Source organism: Mesocricetus auratus, unplaced genomic scaffold, assembly GCF_017639785.1.
Source record: "Mesocricetus auratus isolate SY011 unplaced genomic scaffold, BCM_Maur_2.0 Super-Scaffold_100004, whole genome shotgun sequence".
In the NCBI taxonomy this organism is placed as follows: Eukaryota; Metazoa; Chordata; class Mammalia; order Rodentia; family Cricetidae; genus Mesocricetus; species Mesocricetus auratus.
The window spans coordinates 29,061,288-29,079,421 of record NW_024429189.1 but is presented as its reverse complement, the minus strand read 5'-3'; the positions used below and the strand labels follow the sequence as shown (position 1 = coordinate 29,079,421).

At 37.4% G+C, this 18,134-nt stretch overlaps 1 protein-coding gene across 8 annotated transcripts in view; it reads right to left on the bottom strand.

Moving 5' to 3' along the window:
• Nucleotides 1-18,134, bottom strand: part of Marchf7 (membrane associated ring-CH-type finger 7) — a 36,487-nt gene that overhangs the window by 6,761 nt on the left and 11,592 nt on the right. For 3 of the 8 annotated variants that reach the window (XR_005877148.1, XR_005877146.1, XR_005877147.1), the window contains exons 2-7: nt 11,272-11,436; nt 10,376-10,571; nt 8,172-8,339; nt 5,513-6,605; nt 3,747-3,916; nt 351-483 (exon numbers count right to left, since the gene is read on the bottom strand). Coding sequence is in view for 5 of the 8 variants with exons in the window: in XM_040745425.1 (XP_040601359.1) it covers nt 374-483; nt 3,747-3,916; nt 5,513-6,605; nt 8,172-8,339; nt 10,376-10,571; nt 11,272-11,424 (1,890 nt within the window). In the remaining 3 variants the exon portion in view is untranslated. The remainder of the gene's footprint in view (nt 1-350; nt 484-3,746; nt 3,917-5,512; nt 6,606-8,171; nt 8,340-10,375; nt 10,572-11,271; nt 11,437-18,134) is intronic. The other 5 variants (XM_040745425.1, XM_040745424.1, XM_040745423.1 and 2 more) reach the window with 2 other exon arrangements.

The window sequence follows — 18,134 nt, the reverse complement described above, 5'->3', positions numbered from 1 at the left end:
AACATGAATTCTGGGAACAGACTCAGGTCTCAAAATAGTTGTTCACAAAAAAATACCTTATATTGTATAATTTCATCAACATGAATTATCCCAAGCTGGTAACAACAGAGTGCCAGGTGGTAATAGTGCCTACTTTGGGCCTAATGTCCTACACTTTTATTAATATTTAGGCTTACTTATAAAGTCTGACCGTTTATCTTAATTTAGCCTTTTATTTAAAAGGAAATTTTTTATGAAATTATAAACTCATATCATATGAATTATGATAAGAATATTACTAATGTACGTTTTCTGACCACGACTTAATTTTTCTTCAAGAGTGGTCCTTTAAGCACACAACAGACACTTACCAAACTAGGCAAAATATACTAACTTGTTCATTTGCATGAGCTCTATGTAGTTCATGAATATCAAAATCCTCCAGGTTAAGTTGCAACTTCTCTTTGCAAAGTTCACAGGTGGTTACAGCTTCTAAAGAAGAACCTGACAAAAATCAAATAGCAAATAGTAAAGCTTTTCTGTCCTAAGCTCAAGGCTTAAAATACCGGGGTAAATAAATAAGCAAAATGAGACTATAATATTGCAACAAATAATATACAATGACAAATGCGTATATCATGCTCTGTATTGTAACATTCATGCCTCCACCCATTATTCGGATGCCTTTTTTAATCCTACACATTCAAAAACCCTGTAATTATGGGATGCTGACAATGGGGCAAAGGAATGCCACCTGTACTTCCTCTTGAATTATGTTGACATGTTACAAAAGCAACATTTGATGGCATAGCATCTGAAACACTGGTCACATAGTCAGGCCAGTATTTTTGGTATTACAGCATACACATGTAGACAGACCTTGTATGTGATCTAAGCAATGTGCCTACCCTGCTGAAGAAAAAAGGGATACCCCGTGTCCAGATGAAAGCAGCCCATTTTAGCAATCAGTAGAACTAAGCCCTCATATATTTTACAAGACGGCTTGACCCAAGACATGCCAGTAAAGAAGATGTACATGGTGCAACCAGGATACAGAACAACAGACCAAAAGCTATCAGGGATTAGAAGAGGATGAAGAGCAGAGTTACAGCTTACTGACTACAAACTTTCTGTGTTTGGTGATGAAAGTTTTGAAAGTAACTACAGAAAGTTACACTGTGAAATGGTCAAAGTGGTTAATTTTCTCTCACACACAGTATTTTTGTCACTTTTTTGGGGGGGGGGTTCAAGACAGGGTTTCTCTGTGGCTTTGGAAGTTGTCCTGGAACTAGCTTTTTGTGGACCAGACTGGTCACAAACTGAGATTACCTGCCTCTGCCTTCCAAATGCTGGGATCAAAGGCATGCGTACCAATGCCCAGCTTTTGTCACGTTGGTTCTGTTACACGCAACAGTTACTATAAGGCTGGTAACTGCACTTTAGTAGGTCGCCTTGTCTAATTGTATATGTAGGTCACTATTTGGGACTATTAGATATAGTTTTTTGCAAGGTAGTCTTAAAGGAAGTGTCTGCAAGGGGGTGCAGTAAAGAACCGCCAACACCAGCACTCCATTGTTAGTGGGGAGGCCTTCATGTGAGTCAGAGAGAAAATAACCAGAGGCATCTGGAGAAGCCCAAAGAGAGTGACAAAAGCAGGCGGAACATGGTCAGGGCAATCTGCAAGAGGGGAGAAGGAAGGGAAAAGACCACAGAGAAAGCATACTGAGAACAGAAGAGCAGGGGGAAAGTCTCGCCATTATGAAGAGAGGAGCAAACTCTGGGGCAGGTGGAGGCTTTGAAATGTCTAACAGACACTTGTGACACTGAAGGAGCCTGGAGACCAGCGTGTGCTTTGATGGACAACCGCAGGTATACAGATATATATGTCAATGGAGAGCCACATGTTCCTTCTGGCAGAGGTAAGGGAACTGACTCTTCTGGCAGGTAGAAACTGGCTTCCCAGGCTGCTGAGGAAGCTGGCTTTTACCTAAGATACTGTATTCCAGGTTGAGCTCATTTCTGGATATATGAACTGCCAGGGCAGAAAGAAAAAGTACCAAGTTGAAATGCTGTGCTGTCTATTTCCTGAGCTGTATGTGAAATCAGCACATGCTCCTCAAACTGTCACAGACTACTTATTCAACATGATAATGATCCCCTAAGAATACGATGGAACTGAAAAATTCCCATTCTCCAGAGTATTGCCACACCGTGCTATGACATTACTCGAGTTTCATATCCCTGCCTTTTCCCAATTAATTCCCAGTCAAAATTATCTTATATATATCTTTAATTTTATTCATTATTTACCTAGCAAAGGACCCAAGCTCGATGTATTCCAATCCACATCTGTAAATCATTTTCTTAAAAATGCAAGTGTTTCGTCAGGCAGTGGTGGCACATGCCTTTAATCCAAGGACTTGGGAGGCAGAGGCAAGTAGATCTCTGTGAGTTCGAGACCAGCCTGGTCTACAAGACTAGTTCCAGGATAGACTCCAAAGCCACAGAGAAACTGTGTCTCGAAAAACAAAACAAAACAAACAAACAAAAAAAAACATGTGGGTTTTTTTTTTTTTTTTGGTTTTTACGAGACAGGGTTTCTCTGTATTGTTTTGGAGGCTGTCGGTCCAGCCTGGCCTTGAACTCACAGAGATCCGCCTGCCTCTGCCTCCCGAGTGCTGGGATTAAAGGCGTGCGCCACCACTGCCCGGCAAAAGCATGTGTTTTATTTCAATAATTTTAATAGTACTATTAAACACAGGACTTCACAAATGAGAAGCAAGTATCCTGCCACTATAAAATGTCTCCCCCAGCTATCATATCTCTTTATAGACATCAATGTTACCTAAAAATCTTCATATCCATCTCAGAATGTTATGCTCCCAGCATCTAAAGAAAGACCTGTAATCTATCCCTCAATTAAAGATCTCCTCTAAGAAAATGGAAACATTTGTACAGTAGGTCAACTAACAGAGCAGGTGCTTTGCATGTCTTGTTTACTGTACTCTAAATGCCATCTCTGGAACTGTTCCTGACTCTCCAACCTGTACACAAAGGAATTCCCTGACAACCTGCTAAATGACACAGGCAATAAATCTTTCTCAAAATGCAGAGCTGCTAAGTGGTGAGAATGCTTTACTCAAAAGGACTGTACATGCCATAACCAATGGTTAAATTATAATTATATAGAGTATACAAGTATGAATAAATTTAGTAATAAATTTGGAAAAAATTGTTAGCCAAAATGCCTACAATGTGTATTATAGTGATATTTTGTTTGTAATCTAAAGCTTGCTTGAAGATCAGAATACAGAGCTAAGCCACTAGTTAGCCATAGAATCCAGGCAGTGGTGGTCACATCTTTAATCCCAGCACTATGGGAAACAGAGGTAGATGGATCTCTGTGAGTTCAAGACCACCCTGGGCTATATGAGAGTGAATCCGTATAAAAGAGAAAAGAGTTCACACCTTTGATCCCAGCACTTGGGATGAGACGCCTTTAATCCCAGCACTAGAGAGGAATACAAGGAGGAGCTCAGTGCAGTCTGACATTCGTGGAGAGCATTGCAGTCTGCAGTTACTCTGAGGACAGGATTGTCTCATATTTGGTCTGAGCTTTATAGATACAAACTCTGCAGTGGCTTGGCTGTTTTTCTTATCTTAAGCTTGAACCCCAACATCTGTATCTGGGTTTTTTATTATTCATGCTACAGTGTATCTCTTGGGAAAAGATTTGAAAACAAAATATCTAAAAGGGTGAATCTTACCAGAATTAATTTTGGCCTGTAACCACTTTTTCATACACTCTTGATGGACATACTGCAGACTCCCTGTGCATTTACATGGCTCTATCAGTAAATTAGATGACGATGCAGCCGCCATCTGACAAATTCTGCATAAGTCCCCCTCTTCTTCTTCAGAGTCCTCTAGGAGGAGGCTGAAAAAGAAGGCATGGATTTCAGAGATGTCTTAATTCCCCCTAGGTGGACATGTTTCATCATACAGAATATCTGTCTTTCATTTCTACTCGTACTAAGTACAATAAAGCAAACATTAACAATAGCAACCACTGAGAGGTCATGTTATGATGAATAAAAACTGTTAATAAATAAGACCAGCCATAGAGCAACTCAGCTTCAAATGGTTTCCCTTTGTCTTTGGTAATACACTTTAAGTTCACTTTTTTTACAATCACTAAGATTTTAATTACTATAGTCTTCTAAATTACTTTATATACAATAGTATAAGGGTAACATACACATCATTTGTCCATTTTTGTTAGTTGCAAAAGAATTTTAAAACTACCTCAATGAATTAGGTACATATTGACTTGTGGTTTCTCATTTATGTTATCAAGACTTGACAAATTCTTTGTATTCACTAAATAAAATTTTAAAAATAGGAGATTTAAAAGCTCTCCATCACTCTACTCTCAACAATCTTACTAAATCATTTTAGTATCTATAAAGGAAGGCTTTTAAAACATGCAACATTTTCTATTATCCTCTGTCCTCCATTTAACAGGCTAACATGTATCATTTTTATCTGAAATCACTGTAGAACAGGCAAAGTTTTCTGTTAAAATTAGTATTTTGTTAGTTCACAGATAGCACATGAACAAGGCATTCAGTAAACTGACAGTTTTGAATGATGAACTGCTAATGAAATACAACCTGGACAGAAAGAGACACAGACTATAAATTGACTTTCTGCCCTAACTTAATCAGAAACACAATGTCAAGCACAAACTATTCTGAAAAGCTGAACATTTTGTTTTGTATTTAACATTATTCCCTTCATAGTTTCAATTACTTTTTACTAAGTAGATCCAATTTTCTGTTTATTATTTTAATTGGTCAATTTTTAAAATTCTCATATATAAGGCAAAATATTAAACATACAAACACACATACTACAAACTCCGTCAAAATAAATGCTCTTTTAGAACTATGTAACTAGGACCTAGTGTCTTTAATGTAAGTAGAACAATCTCTATTGGTTCCAGGCCAACCAGATCCTGTCTTAAAACAAAACAAACAATACCACCAAAAAACAAAACTAAACCTACCAAAATAGATAGTACAGAATTGTAGACCAGTCAAGATCAATAAATAAAGCTATCTTTGAAGATAGAAATCTAAGTTACTACATTCTTCAGATAGCTTGAAATCAGAGGAAAGTTCTATAATGACCAAGCATTAAAACTAACATTATTTGGAGAATAAAGTTTAAAATCAGAAAATAGCCCATGGTAAAATGTATCTTTAATAAGTGGCAAACTAAATAATTTATTAAAGACTGACAATGCATTAACATTTGGCTCCTTTTCCCAATTAAATTCTATTTTGCAGTAGTCTTGTCATAGAATAAAGGGAGTAATTTATGCATCAAGAGAAACAATACCTTATTTATTATCACCATTTGTCTGTAAGACATAGTAACACCATATAAATTAAGGAAGAAACTTCAAATAATGAGAGCCATTTTAAATCTTTGATCTAGCTTTACAATGTACAATGAATGTTCAATTTACCTTTCTTTTATTTTCTGCAATTTTTCTGGGTCTCTTGAAGGTGCACTTTTAGTTTTATCACTTTTCCCATCAGCTGCATTCCAGCCTGAAGGAATAATATCTACAGTAATCATGACGTTGTCAGTCAGATTACTTCCGAGGGCTGGTGGGACCGCAAACCGGAATAAGGAACCAGGAAGAATGCCTGCTATTCCTGTACCTCTTCCACCCTGAGGCAAATCTGGAGTGGAGCCACCTGTTGCACTGCTTGATGCTCCAGATGCTTGTGGTCTGTTGGCAGCAGCCCCAAGGGGATCACTCTGTGCTTCAAGGTGAACTACTTCATTTGATTCTCTTCTAAAAATATGAGATCTAGGTGGTACATCTGACGTAGATATTCTTGAAGATTCATCTCTTCCCTCTCGCCTCCTTCTAGAGAACAAAGGTGTGCATCTATTTCTAAGTGAGGAAGATAACCACGGTCCTGTGCTTCTACCTTCTGATTCCTGATTAAAATTTTCTGCATCTGGTTCAGAGCTATGATTTTGGCTAAGAGATGACAAACCCCATCTTCGCCTAAGAAATCTAAATCCCTGAGGAGCTTCAGATGCCCTGCCATCACTGACTTCAGATGATGCGCCACTACTCCGAGACTGTGAAGTCAAGGCTCTTGGAGAAATGTAATTTTCAGAACTCAATGATCTTGTATTCAAGGAATCCTGACTAGATCTTCGTGAAAAAAAAGTAGATGACATGCTAGAAGCTATCCGTGACAACAATCTCCTAGTAGTACGCCTACCATCATTGTCAGAAGATTCTTGAAATGGTCTCCGAGAGGAACCAACCCTTTCTGAATTGCTTATAATTGGGGTTTCATCTCTACTTGAAAGATATGAAAATGTGGGATGTGAACTGTTTCGAAAAGATTCTGATTGTCTTGGGGAAAAATGTGATCTGAAAGAATTTCGGCTAGAATCTCTAGAACTTGATACTGTTTGATGTTCAGAAGGCAATTGGTGATTGGTAGATGATGAATTCAACTGTAAAGTGCTCATTGAATTCTCTTTTGGTCTTGCTCCCTGTGAATATGAAGAAGGAACTCTTTCTTGAACATCTATTTTTGAAAGAAGGGAAGGTAACCAATTATGAAATAATTTAATCATTAATAAACGTACATTTATTGACTACTGCCAATTGAAAGACTAGGTTTGAAGTGAATATTGCTATCTTATAACTAACAGCTTAACTATTATAGGAAAAAAATTATTTCTGAAGTACTCCCAAGTAAAGTCAACACTACAAATTAAACAAGTTATGAACGCTTATAAAAGTTGCTGAAGTAAGCTGAATGCACTAACAAGAAACTGACACAACAGAAGACTCTCAAAAATTGATACAGAACTTTAGCCCAAGTAATACAGTGCAACAATTAAAAAAAAAAAAAAAAGCAAAACCACCCCAGGGAAATAGTTTTGGAGATTCTTCTTACTTAACACAATAAATACAAAAATTATTTTATGTAAATGTTATTACCCATATAATTTTATGACATTCCCTGCTAATAGTTAAGAATTTCTTTAATTTTGGTCACTCGTCAGATACACCTTAGCCCTTTAGTATTGGCTTGGAACTATGAGTCAATAAAGGCCTCTGCTGTCTGCAGTTTCAAAAGTGGGGCAGAGGGAGGAGGAACAAGGCCAGCACTTGGGTGGCACAGGGAGGATCACAGAGTTCCAGGGTTAGTTTGGCCTTGCCTCAAGGTCAACAACAAGATAAAAACAACTCCTTAAATGGGTGTTTCAAACTTAAGAAACACTATGACTCTTTGGTGAAAAACACTCCCTGTAAGTCTTATGTACTAGGTACATTTATTGTTGTGCTAATATATGGAGCTTAATGAAAAGGATAAACTATTACAGGTTAAATCTATTCCTGTCCTGTAATTTTGATTACAGTACATACAAACTCCTTTTTCGTGATACTTTTGTTAACTGATTAGCATTCTTTTCCTTACTTAATGTGATTGTTTTTGAAAAGCTTAAGTCTACATACACAGACAGAACTGTATATGCTTGAACATTTAATTAAAATCAAAACAATCATCCTTAAAATGGTTCATTGGAGGCAAGAAGATGGCTCAGCAGTTAAGAGCACTAGCTTTGTTTGTCAGAGGACTTGGCTTCCATTATTCCCCATACCCACATGATGGCTCACAGCCATTTGTAACTCAATTCTAGAGGATCTGTCACATTCTGGCCTCTCTGGAGACCAGAAACACAATAGAGCATAGACATATATGGCAGCAAATACAGCCATATACAATGAATAACTGTTAAAAATGGTGCAATAAGCATACAATTTTTTCATAATTCAGTTAGAAGTACACATTAAAACTGTTATAGACAAGTTATACTGTAGTATGCAAGAATTATCTAGTAGTACTTTATTAACATATAAATTTTTCATGTATAAAAATTTTAAGGGCAGACATAATCTGAATACTCAAGAACATCTGTTTTAAACTGTTTATATTTTTAAAAGTAAAACAATAAGGTATTAAAAAATTAGTTCTGATATCTCCATAAGAAATTAAAATTTACTTTATTTCCTCCACTTATTAATGAGAGAGATCATTTGTACTAACACATAATCTATACTTAACAAAGTAGTTTATACATACATGATGAAGTTGTAAAATCACCACTTCGGTGATTATAATCCATAATATTGCTAATGGAGGAATCTGCTCTCCTCTCTAAATCTCTCCTTTCTCGCATCAAGTCTGTTCCAAATGAACCAAGTACCATTGATGAAGATCTGGGAACTTGACTATGCCTCCAAGTAGAATCTTAAAGTAATGGAAGAAATCTTATTTCAGAGAAGGTTTTCAAGGTTTCTGAGGTTCATAAATCTTTAGTAATACAGTGAAGGTAACTACTACCATTATAACTATCCCCAATTAAAAAGCTATAATCACAAGCCAAGTTTAGCAAAACAATACCACTTACTAATGAACTAATCATCTCCAAATTATCTTCCTGCTTAACATTCTTCTTTTGTGGTGCTGGGTATTGAGCCCAGGACCTCAGATATGGTAACTCTATGTATGTAAAACACTAAACACTTAACACTGCAAATCTATCCGCATACATAAGCTAAATATCTTAGTTATTTTGTTACACCTACCCATGTACAATGTAACATGTTAAAATAACTATAGATCAAAAATGAACACTTGCGAAAGGTAAAGAACACTTCATAAAGTCAATGTGATGTTGGAAAACCACCAAAACCAAAGCCAGGCATGGTGGCTTTCCTAGGACTAGGAGGCAGAGTAGGAATCAAGCAATCCCTAAATAAATAAAAACTAAAACTAAAGCTATCTTGCTATGGCAATTCGATTACAGGATAAATACAATTTTATTAGGAAAAAAGTTTTTCTTTCCCATGCAAGGAATTGAACTTAAATGCTTGCATATTCTAAGCATATATTCTATCAGCCTCAGAAGTATTTGTACAATCACATTTCATTCAGTCTTTATTTAAGAATTAATGTACTTTTTGTAATGATACTCCAAATTTTATTAGATATGATTTCACTACAAAATAAACTTAAATTAACTCTCAAACCTATTTTGCTTCTCTCTTTCCTAGCTTTAGAATTTTTTTTCCTGTTTTTTGAGACAGGGTTTGTTTGTATAACATATGCCAGGCTGCCATTGAACTTGCTTTGTAGACCAGGATTGGCCTCGAACTCACAGAGATCTGCCTTCCTCTGCCTCTTAAGTGCTGGTGTTAAAGGCTTGCTCTACCACACCTGGCTTTCTTCCTTTCCTAGCTTTATTGATTCTTCAACATTGAGGGAAACTGCCTGGTGAGTTTAATGTAATATCTTCACATAGTATAAGAGAACACAATTGTTTTTGCAAAGTAATGTGTGTTTACAAAATTGAGGTCAGTCTGCTCTTACCCACTTCACTACTTCTAGTGACCTTCAGAGGTCCAGTGTCTTTTTCTTGGAGTTCCTAGCTATCAAAACTGAAAGGTATCACTTATACTAATTCAGTTGGTAATATACACAGTTATCTCTGTGTTATCACAAGTTTTGTCTCTTTTTACAACTTCAAGGATTGTCTAACATTTTACTGGAGGAGTCTCAATAAGGAGGAAATCTCCTGCTTTCCTAACTAAGTTTTTTTGAATAACACAAATACATAAAGCTAGGAAGCTCAGAGCTTTATGGATAAATCATGTAAATTCCATCATGTTAAGTAATGTGTTCAATGTCATTCTTGTGTACTTATGTAAAGCTCTTAGTTTCCAATATTTTTAAACTAAATTAAGAGTTTGGACATTTTCTGAAAAGTATTATATACTATGTTTATCATTTCAAAAATACTCAAGGAAATTTAACATTTATCAGATGTGGCTTTATAATATCACTTAAACTTCTTTCTCACAATAACCAACAGAACACTCATGACTTTCACCAATTTGGACTACATACTAATGTTAGAGCCGAGCATGGTGGCACATGCCTTTAATCCACACACTCTTTAAAGTTCTGGACCAGGCAGGGTCACATAATGAGACTGTCTCCAAAAAACAAAACAAAAAACCACAAACAAACCAAAAGCAAAACAGCTATTCTCCCTAATTAAAAACTACCATTCTCTCTCTGTCGTAAAGCAAAAAGGCAAACTGAATAGTCAGTTCATTTTTACCACCAACTTAAAGGTAAAGTTTTGGAAACTATTGTATTTCCAAATCCATTATCATATACAAACTATTTTATTTAAAAAATAAGAATCTCAGAGGGGGAAAAAGACTTTGGTCTAAAACATTCATAAAGTGACTTTTAACAGAAACTGAGTAGTTTCTTACCTGATACTGTATTTAAACCACTTCCAATATTTCTCCCAGCTGAGGTAGATGCGCAGTTTGTACAAGAAAGCTTAGGTCTTTTTGAATCATGATCCCGTTGCTGGTTTTGAGATCTTGATCGTGCTCCCTGAGTTATCTCAGATTCACTGTACCATGTAGACTGAAATGGTGATGCAGATGCTGATGCTGATGCAGACTACAAAGAAATTAAGGAATAACTGCCATTAAATACTAATATTCAATTAATCAAGCCAAAGGCTGCTGCTAATGTAGCTTTCTAAAAGGCAGGTGATTATTAGGAGATAACCAACCCATGCTTCTTGGATGCTAGATATACACTACTACTGAGAGAAACCCTGAGGCAGACTGATTAATCAATCAACATTAAAAGTATTTACCAGCTGTATTGCTATTTCACCCACTGCTTTGTACATACATAGTCAGATTAATAAGTATTCTGATTGGAAGAAGAGGATTAAGTGTTTTTTGTTTTTGCTTTTCCAGGCAGGGTTTCTCTGTATTGTTTTGGAGGCTGTCCTAGAACTTGCTCTGTAGACCAGCCCAGCTTCAAACTCAGAGATCCGCCTGCCTCTGCCTCCCGAGTGCTGGGATTAAAGGCATGCGCCACCAACGCTGCTGAGGATTAAGTTTTTAATCTACAGATAAAATCATCCATCCACACTTACCACTTTACCTAAAATTTATTTTAATATGTTTTCAAATGCAAAGTTTTCTAATTTTAGAAAGCATTTTATACAAGACCATACTATCTTATCCATAATTCTGAGGCTCCCAAATTTTGAAAATCATTAGCTATGTTTCTATTTTAATCATTTAAGATTGTGATTCACCGAGTACAGCTATTTTTTAAAAATCTAATAAATGTAAAATATTACCTGATATTCAGAATCCAGTCTAAAGGAAGAGTCTCTAGAATGATAGGAATCATTTAAACTAGCTCCTCTGTTTCCAGACACCATCCTAGCACTTAAAGAGCCAGAGGGTTGAACAGAAATTCTTCTTGGAATCCTGGAAGGTTTAGACTCCATGTTTAAGGTTTCCTGTGAAATGCAAAATGCAAGTTTGTGTTAATTTTATTTGGGAAGACATGCAAGCACTTATAACCCCCCCCTACATAAAACAACAATTTATTCTGAAATGTTCATTTAGTTTGAGACACAATTCAGGTCTCATTAATAAAAAAGCAGCAGAATCAAGAACTGACCCCTGGCAGGCCAAGCTTATTAGCAGGTAAAGGTGCTTGCTAGCCTTGCAAGTCTGAGAACAGAGTTCCATCTTCAGAACCCATCCATATTTGTAGAAGGACCGTAATCTCAGAACTCCTGCAGCAGTGATGGGAAGCATAGACAAGAATCCCCAATTCACCAACAAGTTCTCACATCAGTCACCCTGGAGTAAACAATTCTTCAGGGAAACAGATAGTGAATTCATGCCTCAACAAAGAGGGAAGAAACAACTGACTCCAGAAAAGTGTCCCATGTCCTCTGCACACGCACATACAAACTAAATTTTAAAAATCCAAAAAAAGATCATATAATCAAGATAACTATCCTTAAAGGCAGAGGCTTACTAACATCCAATCAAGGTTTCCTACTGCCCATCTGACAGACATGGAAAGATAAAGATGTTCTACAAAATACACAGATCTGTCTTGCAAAGCCTGAACTTTTTCCTCACATCCATTTATCCTTAACCTTTGGACCATTCTTCTTAATGTACACACACACCTCTTATACTACTATCACATCTTTTTTTTTTTTTTTTTTGGTTTTTATGAGACAGGGTTTCTCTGAATTGTTTTGGAGGCTATCGGTCCAGCCCGGCCTCGAAATCACAGAGATCCACCTGCCTCTGCCTCCCGAGTGCTGGGATTAAAGGCGTGTGCCACCACCGCCCGGCTACTTTCACATCTTTTAACAAATGTACTCTCACAGTTTTTATACATCTGGGAAGTCTAGACATTCCTTAATGAATTGCTGCCCATCAGATTAAATGATCTTTATTCTGTGTAATTCCACTTTACACATATTTTTTCTTAAGATATCACAGACTGCTATTTGCTTATCACTTTATTTCCCATTTTCAACAATGAATTTCTTTAGGTCAGGATCATTTAAAACACTTCTAAACCACTTCCTATAATACGTAAATGTACCGGCAGGAATACTCTAAGGACAGACCCTTGTAACCCTCCTTTTGGACAACAGACCTAAGGAACTGGAATGTCTCCAGGCCTGGGTATCCCCCCCAGAAGATTCCACAGAGTTCTGACATGTTTTAACGACCTGCAGTAAAGACTAGAGCAGAGACAGTAACTGGTCAGAAATGGTAAGGACCACACTTTCATCAGGACTGATGAATTATGTACACCTCTTGTCTCTTACTTAAATCTAAACTCAGGGCTGGAGAGATGGGGTCAGCAGTTAAGAAGGCTTGCTGCCTGCTCTTGTAAAAGGTCAGAGATTCCAGCACTCACAAAAGATGGCTCACAAGCACCTTTAACTCCAGCTCCAGGGTATCCACCCCACTCCTCCCCTCCTCTTTTGGCCTCCATGGGCTAGCACACACATATCTTAAGTAAAATCAAGTGAACCTATACCTTGCGTCAGGATGCTGAGGATAGAGGGGTGTTTGTGTGTGTGTGTATCCCTTCCTGTGTTTCTACTACTTCTGTGTACTTGGTCTGTTGAGGACACGTGGCTGAGTCTAGCTTATTAAGACTGCCCAGGCTCTGACCTGAACAATATGGGAAAAACAGGTACTTGAAACATACAAGTTGAAAATCTTAACAAAAGAATAAATATGGAACTGAATGTGACACACCCCCATGCCTGCATACTAGCATTCCAGAGTGTGAGGCAGGAAAACCAGAGAGGCTAGCCTGAATTACATAAGGAAAAACATGTCTCCAAAATGTTTTCCTTTTATTTACCACCAATATGATCTCTTAATTATAGCATACATAAAAGCAATAGCTGATATTTATCAAATACTATATGAGGGTAAGGGACTACTGATTATTCATTAGTCATCCACAAATCAACCCTGTGAGACAGGTACTCTATTAGCCCCACTTTGCAAGAAAACTCACTTAGAATACTGGAAAGGAATATTTTACATGAAAAGATCTATAAAATATATAAACCAGAGATGGCACTAATATGGTGATTTAAGACGGTAGCTCACTTGGTTAGGTACTTACTGAGCAAGCATGAAAACCTAAGTTCAATCTCCAGCACTCATACAAAAGCAAGGCTATGGGAAACACATCTGTAATCACAGCCTTGGAAAGGCTGACTCAAAACGCAGCTGGCAGAAATCTCTAAATTCCAGGTTCAATAAGAGACTCAAAAACTAAGGTGGAGCACAAGAGAGGAAGGCACCTGGCGTTGACCTCTGACTTCCATCTATATGCCCTACACACACATACAAAATACTACACACATACATACCCTATATCTACATACAAAAACCCACATACACCCCCCAAGGAACTAAAATATTAAATTCAGTTCATATAAAAATGTGAGACCACATGCTTTCCATTTTATAGATTCAGAATTAAATTTCTAAATTTTCTTTTTTCTTGGTTTTTCGAGACAGGGTTTCTCTGTATTGTTTTGGAGGCTGTCCTGGAACTAGCTCTGTAGACCAGGCTGGCCTAGAACTCACAGAGATTTGCCTGCCTCTGCCTCCCAAGTGCTAGGATTAAAGATGTGCACCACCAATGTTTTTTATTTTTTTTAAAAATTCTCTTTATTTAGCATTTAACACACAATAGCCATCATTAAGACTACAGCTCTTTATATACACATATATCACTTAACACAAATTAATTCTGTCTGACTCTAACAGCATCCAAGACAACACCCCCTCCCTCCCACTGATACAACAAAATACAAAATCTTCATATTTTTTCTTTGTTCCTGTTTGCTTTTAATCTTAGATTAACTGTAATCACACTCCCTCTAAGAACTTCCCATCCCGAACTATGGGAGAAGGTCATACTGAAGGGTTATTTTCCAGAAACACTGGGCAAAACAAATGCTAAACATAAGTTACTTTGGTCAGCATAGAAACCTTGATCATTTACATCTCTATTTTTATTGGCCTGCAACTTGTGCTGATCTACGTGAAGATTACTTAGCCCAAATTCTGCAAGCATCCATTTTTCAAACCAATGCTCAACTGAGGAACCCACCTGTCTGATAAAGAAATCATCTCTTGAAAACAACAACAACAACAACGTAAGACTCCTTCACAGAACAAAGGATAAGATGGTCATTGAAGATAGACGCCAACTATCTTCTATTAATGCTGGTTTGTTGCTAATAAAATTTTCTTTCTCAGTCACTCTGCCTCTTGAGTCACTGTCTCCATCAGAAGGTAGCAGAATATAGATTCTTGTGTGATTCCAGCTTCATTTGCTTTAACATTTGTGCAATTCTCTCATGCTAGTTTCTCAGATAGCATGTCACTGTATAGGTGTACATAATTTATTTTCCCCTTCTGTCAATGGAAATCAGATTGTCTTTTATTATCAACACCAGTTATGCGAGCATATTGCCTTTATAAATTAAAAAACCTTGGAACTAGCAAGATGGTAGGTACCAAGCCTGAGAACCAAACTCCCACCAGTTGTCCTCTCATCTCCATGTGTGTACTTTGGCACACACATACATACAATCACATAATTTAAAGGCTGGGCCAATGGTTAGGAGCATGTACTGTTCTTACAGAGGCTAAGGACTCAGTTCCCAGTCCCCACATCAGACAATTCACAACTGCTCCAGGGGTATACCTCTGGCTCTCCCAGTCACTTGCACATACCACTCCCCCCACCCACTACTTTTAAGATCAAAATCTAATTTTTCCCTTCCTGCAAATTAGAATTCAGGCAAATGTACAGAGTCACTTCATTGCCTATCTGATGTGCAGCTTAAATTAAGTACAACACTGCTTTACTAAACCATTCAAACAAGACAAAATATCAAATTCACTTTGAGCATACAATCTTGATAATTAAACAACTAAGTTGATTAACCGCATCTTTCTACTTAAGTTTACAGCAAAAGAATGTACTGAATTAATCTTTGTCTTATCAGATAGTGACACTAAAAGGATGAACAGAAAGCTGTGCCCTGCCCAAGTTACTTCATTTTGTATAGAAAAGTACTTCTCAGGTCATGCCTTTGCCCAGGTCACTCCATTTTATAAGGGTGCAGTGTCCCTTCTGCTAGTCTACTTCGAGGATAGAAGCAAAGGCGAATGGATAGGTAACTGGTCTGGGAGGCAGATAACAATACTGGATACACACAATTTATGGGAAGAACAACCCCAGTCATACTCCACAAATTAAATCAGGGATACATGGACATATCAAATCATATCAGAAACACCACCAGGCATTTAGGTTTATCAAAAATATTAGTCCAAAAAATGACCCTGCCTGATCTGAAACACACAAAAGGAAGGGTACCGAAGCCCATGGCACAGTGGCAATACCGCTTGTAGTATTCATCATTGGGATTCCGGAGATGAACAGGATTCTTCCATGGCCTAGTTTTTTGTTGTTGTTGCTATTTGTTTTTGGTTTTCAAGGCAGGATTTCTCTGTTTAGCCCTGGCTGTCTTAGACCTTGCTCTGTAGACCAGGCTGTCCTTTACCTCCCAAGTACTGGGACTAAAGGCATTTACCACTACGCCCTGTTCTTATGTCTGCCCACTTCAAGGCTAAGCTAAGCCTAGTCATGGGATCCCTGCCTAAACTGCACACTAACCCCTTATTTCATTATTTGGGTGTCTACCATTAATATCAGTCTAGGTCTTCACCATCATTACTGGCCACTTTAACCCTTTCTTTGTTTTTCTGTATTAGCTATGTGAACCATGGGATGTATGATCAGGTGTTAACAGATATTACTAATTAAAATTGGAATGTAATAAAGAACTTATATAATCAATGGTAACCAGCAAAATACAACCAGTAAAACTTAAGTAGCTTGTAAATTTGTTATTAAATAAATTTTAACACTGAAGGAACACAAACAAGTCAGTCTGTTTCTGGCTATGAAACAGCAAATATTAGCTACCTTATAGGTCTGTAATAAATAAAACACGTCAAGTAGATTATTATGCAAGTAAGAATTTTCAGCAAGTGAGAAATAAGGCTAAAGGTAATACCGGATGTGATTAAAGCAACCATATCAGGAACTTCTGTGAGCAGGTGGTCTTTAACAGTCCTTTTGCTCACCTTTCAAAACTTCATAAAGCAAGAATAAATCAATCAAGGCCGTAAACCATAAAAAACACAAGTAAAAAAAATTGCAAAGGAACACTGAGGATTTGAAGTAGGAGAGGTTCAGTAACTCAGCAGAGGAGAGTGCTACAGTCTAGGTACCCAGAAAGATATAAGAGCTAGAAACAAAGGATCCAACCTATCATTATAGAACAAAAATCTGTGGAAACAGTAATGACAATCCCTCGAAAATAAAAACAGAATTATCATAGAACCCAGCAATTCCATTTCTGGGCATACACCAAGCCAAACCCACTGAAAATAAGGGTCTTGGAATATTTGTACATCCAGAGATCACAGAAAGACCCTATTCTTAAAAATCCAAAATAAAGTAAGATAAACATATTTTTAAAAAGCTTTAAAGTGGGCATTCTGTGATTGAATACTGATCAGTTTTGAAGAAATTACACTTGGATAAATAAGTCAGACACAAGATAACGACTGTACGATTTTACTTGTCTATTTAACATAGTCTAAATCATAAATACAACATAAAAAAACCAGAAGGGCAATTACCAAGGGGAGTCAAGACTTGTTAAAGTGTACAGCTTTAATATTATAAGATGAAAAGAACTATGGAGATGGGTAGTGATAATGGTTGCACATCACATATAGTTAAATCAACTGTACACTTAAATACAATTAGGATGGTAAATTCTATATGATGTAATTTTACTACAATCAAAAAAAATTGTGGGAGAGAAAAAGACCATGCATGAGGCTGAAAATTCCATTGAATCAAAAGCATCTGTGTTTTGGAGAGGGCTGGGGAGACAGATCAGTGGGCAAAGTGCTGAAGTAAACCACATGAGGACCTAAACTGAACCCTTAGTACATACACAAAAAGGCAGCCCTGAGGAGCTGAACACTAAATCAGGCCAGCTACCCTAACCAGCCTACCTGCCAAGTCCCAAATCCTAGTGATATGTGCACGCGCGCGCGCGCGCACACACACACACACACACACACACACACACACACACACACACACACAGAGAGAGAGAGAGAGAGAGAGAGAGAGAGAGAGAGAGAGAGAGAGAGAGAGAGAGAGAGAGAGAGAGAGAGAGAGAAACAAAGTACAACTCCTGAGAAGTGATACCAGAGTTTGACTTCTGGCCTCCAAGTACACCTGCACACACATGAATACTTAAACCCCTGTATTTGGAGAAACAGAATCTCATATTCTTACCCAGCTCCATTCCCTCAAAAACAGAATAGTTAATCACTAGGGTTGGATGGGGAATCTCACAGGCTCTATCATTTTTTGTATATTTTCACGAAGGGACAAGTTGAGGAATTTGGATTTTGTTTTCTTCCCCCCCCCGATACATGGTCTCTTTATAGCCTGTCGTGGAAGTCTATACACCAGACTGGCCTCAAACTCAGAGATCTGCCTGTCTCTGCCTCTCAAGTGCTGGGATTAAAGGCAGTAAGAAGCCTA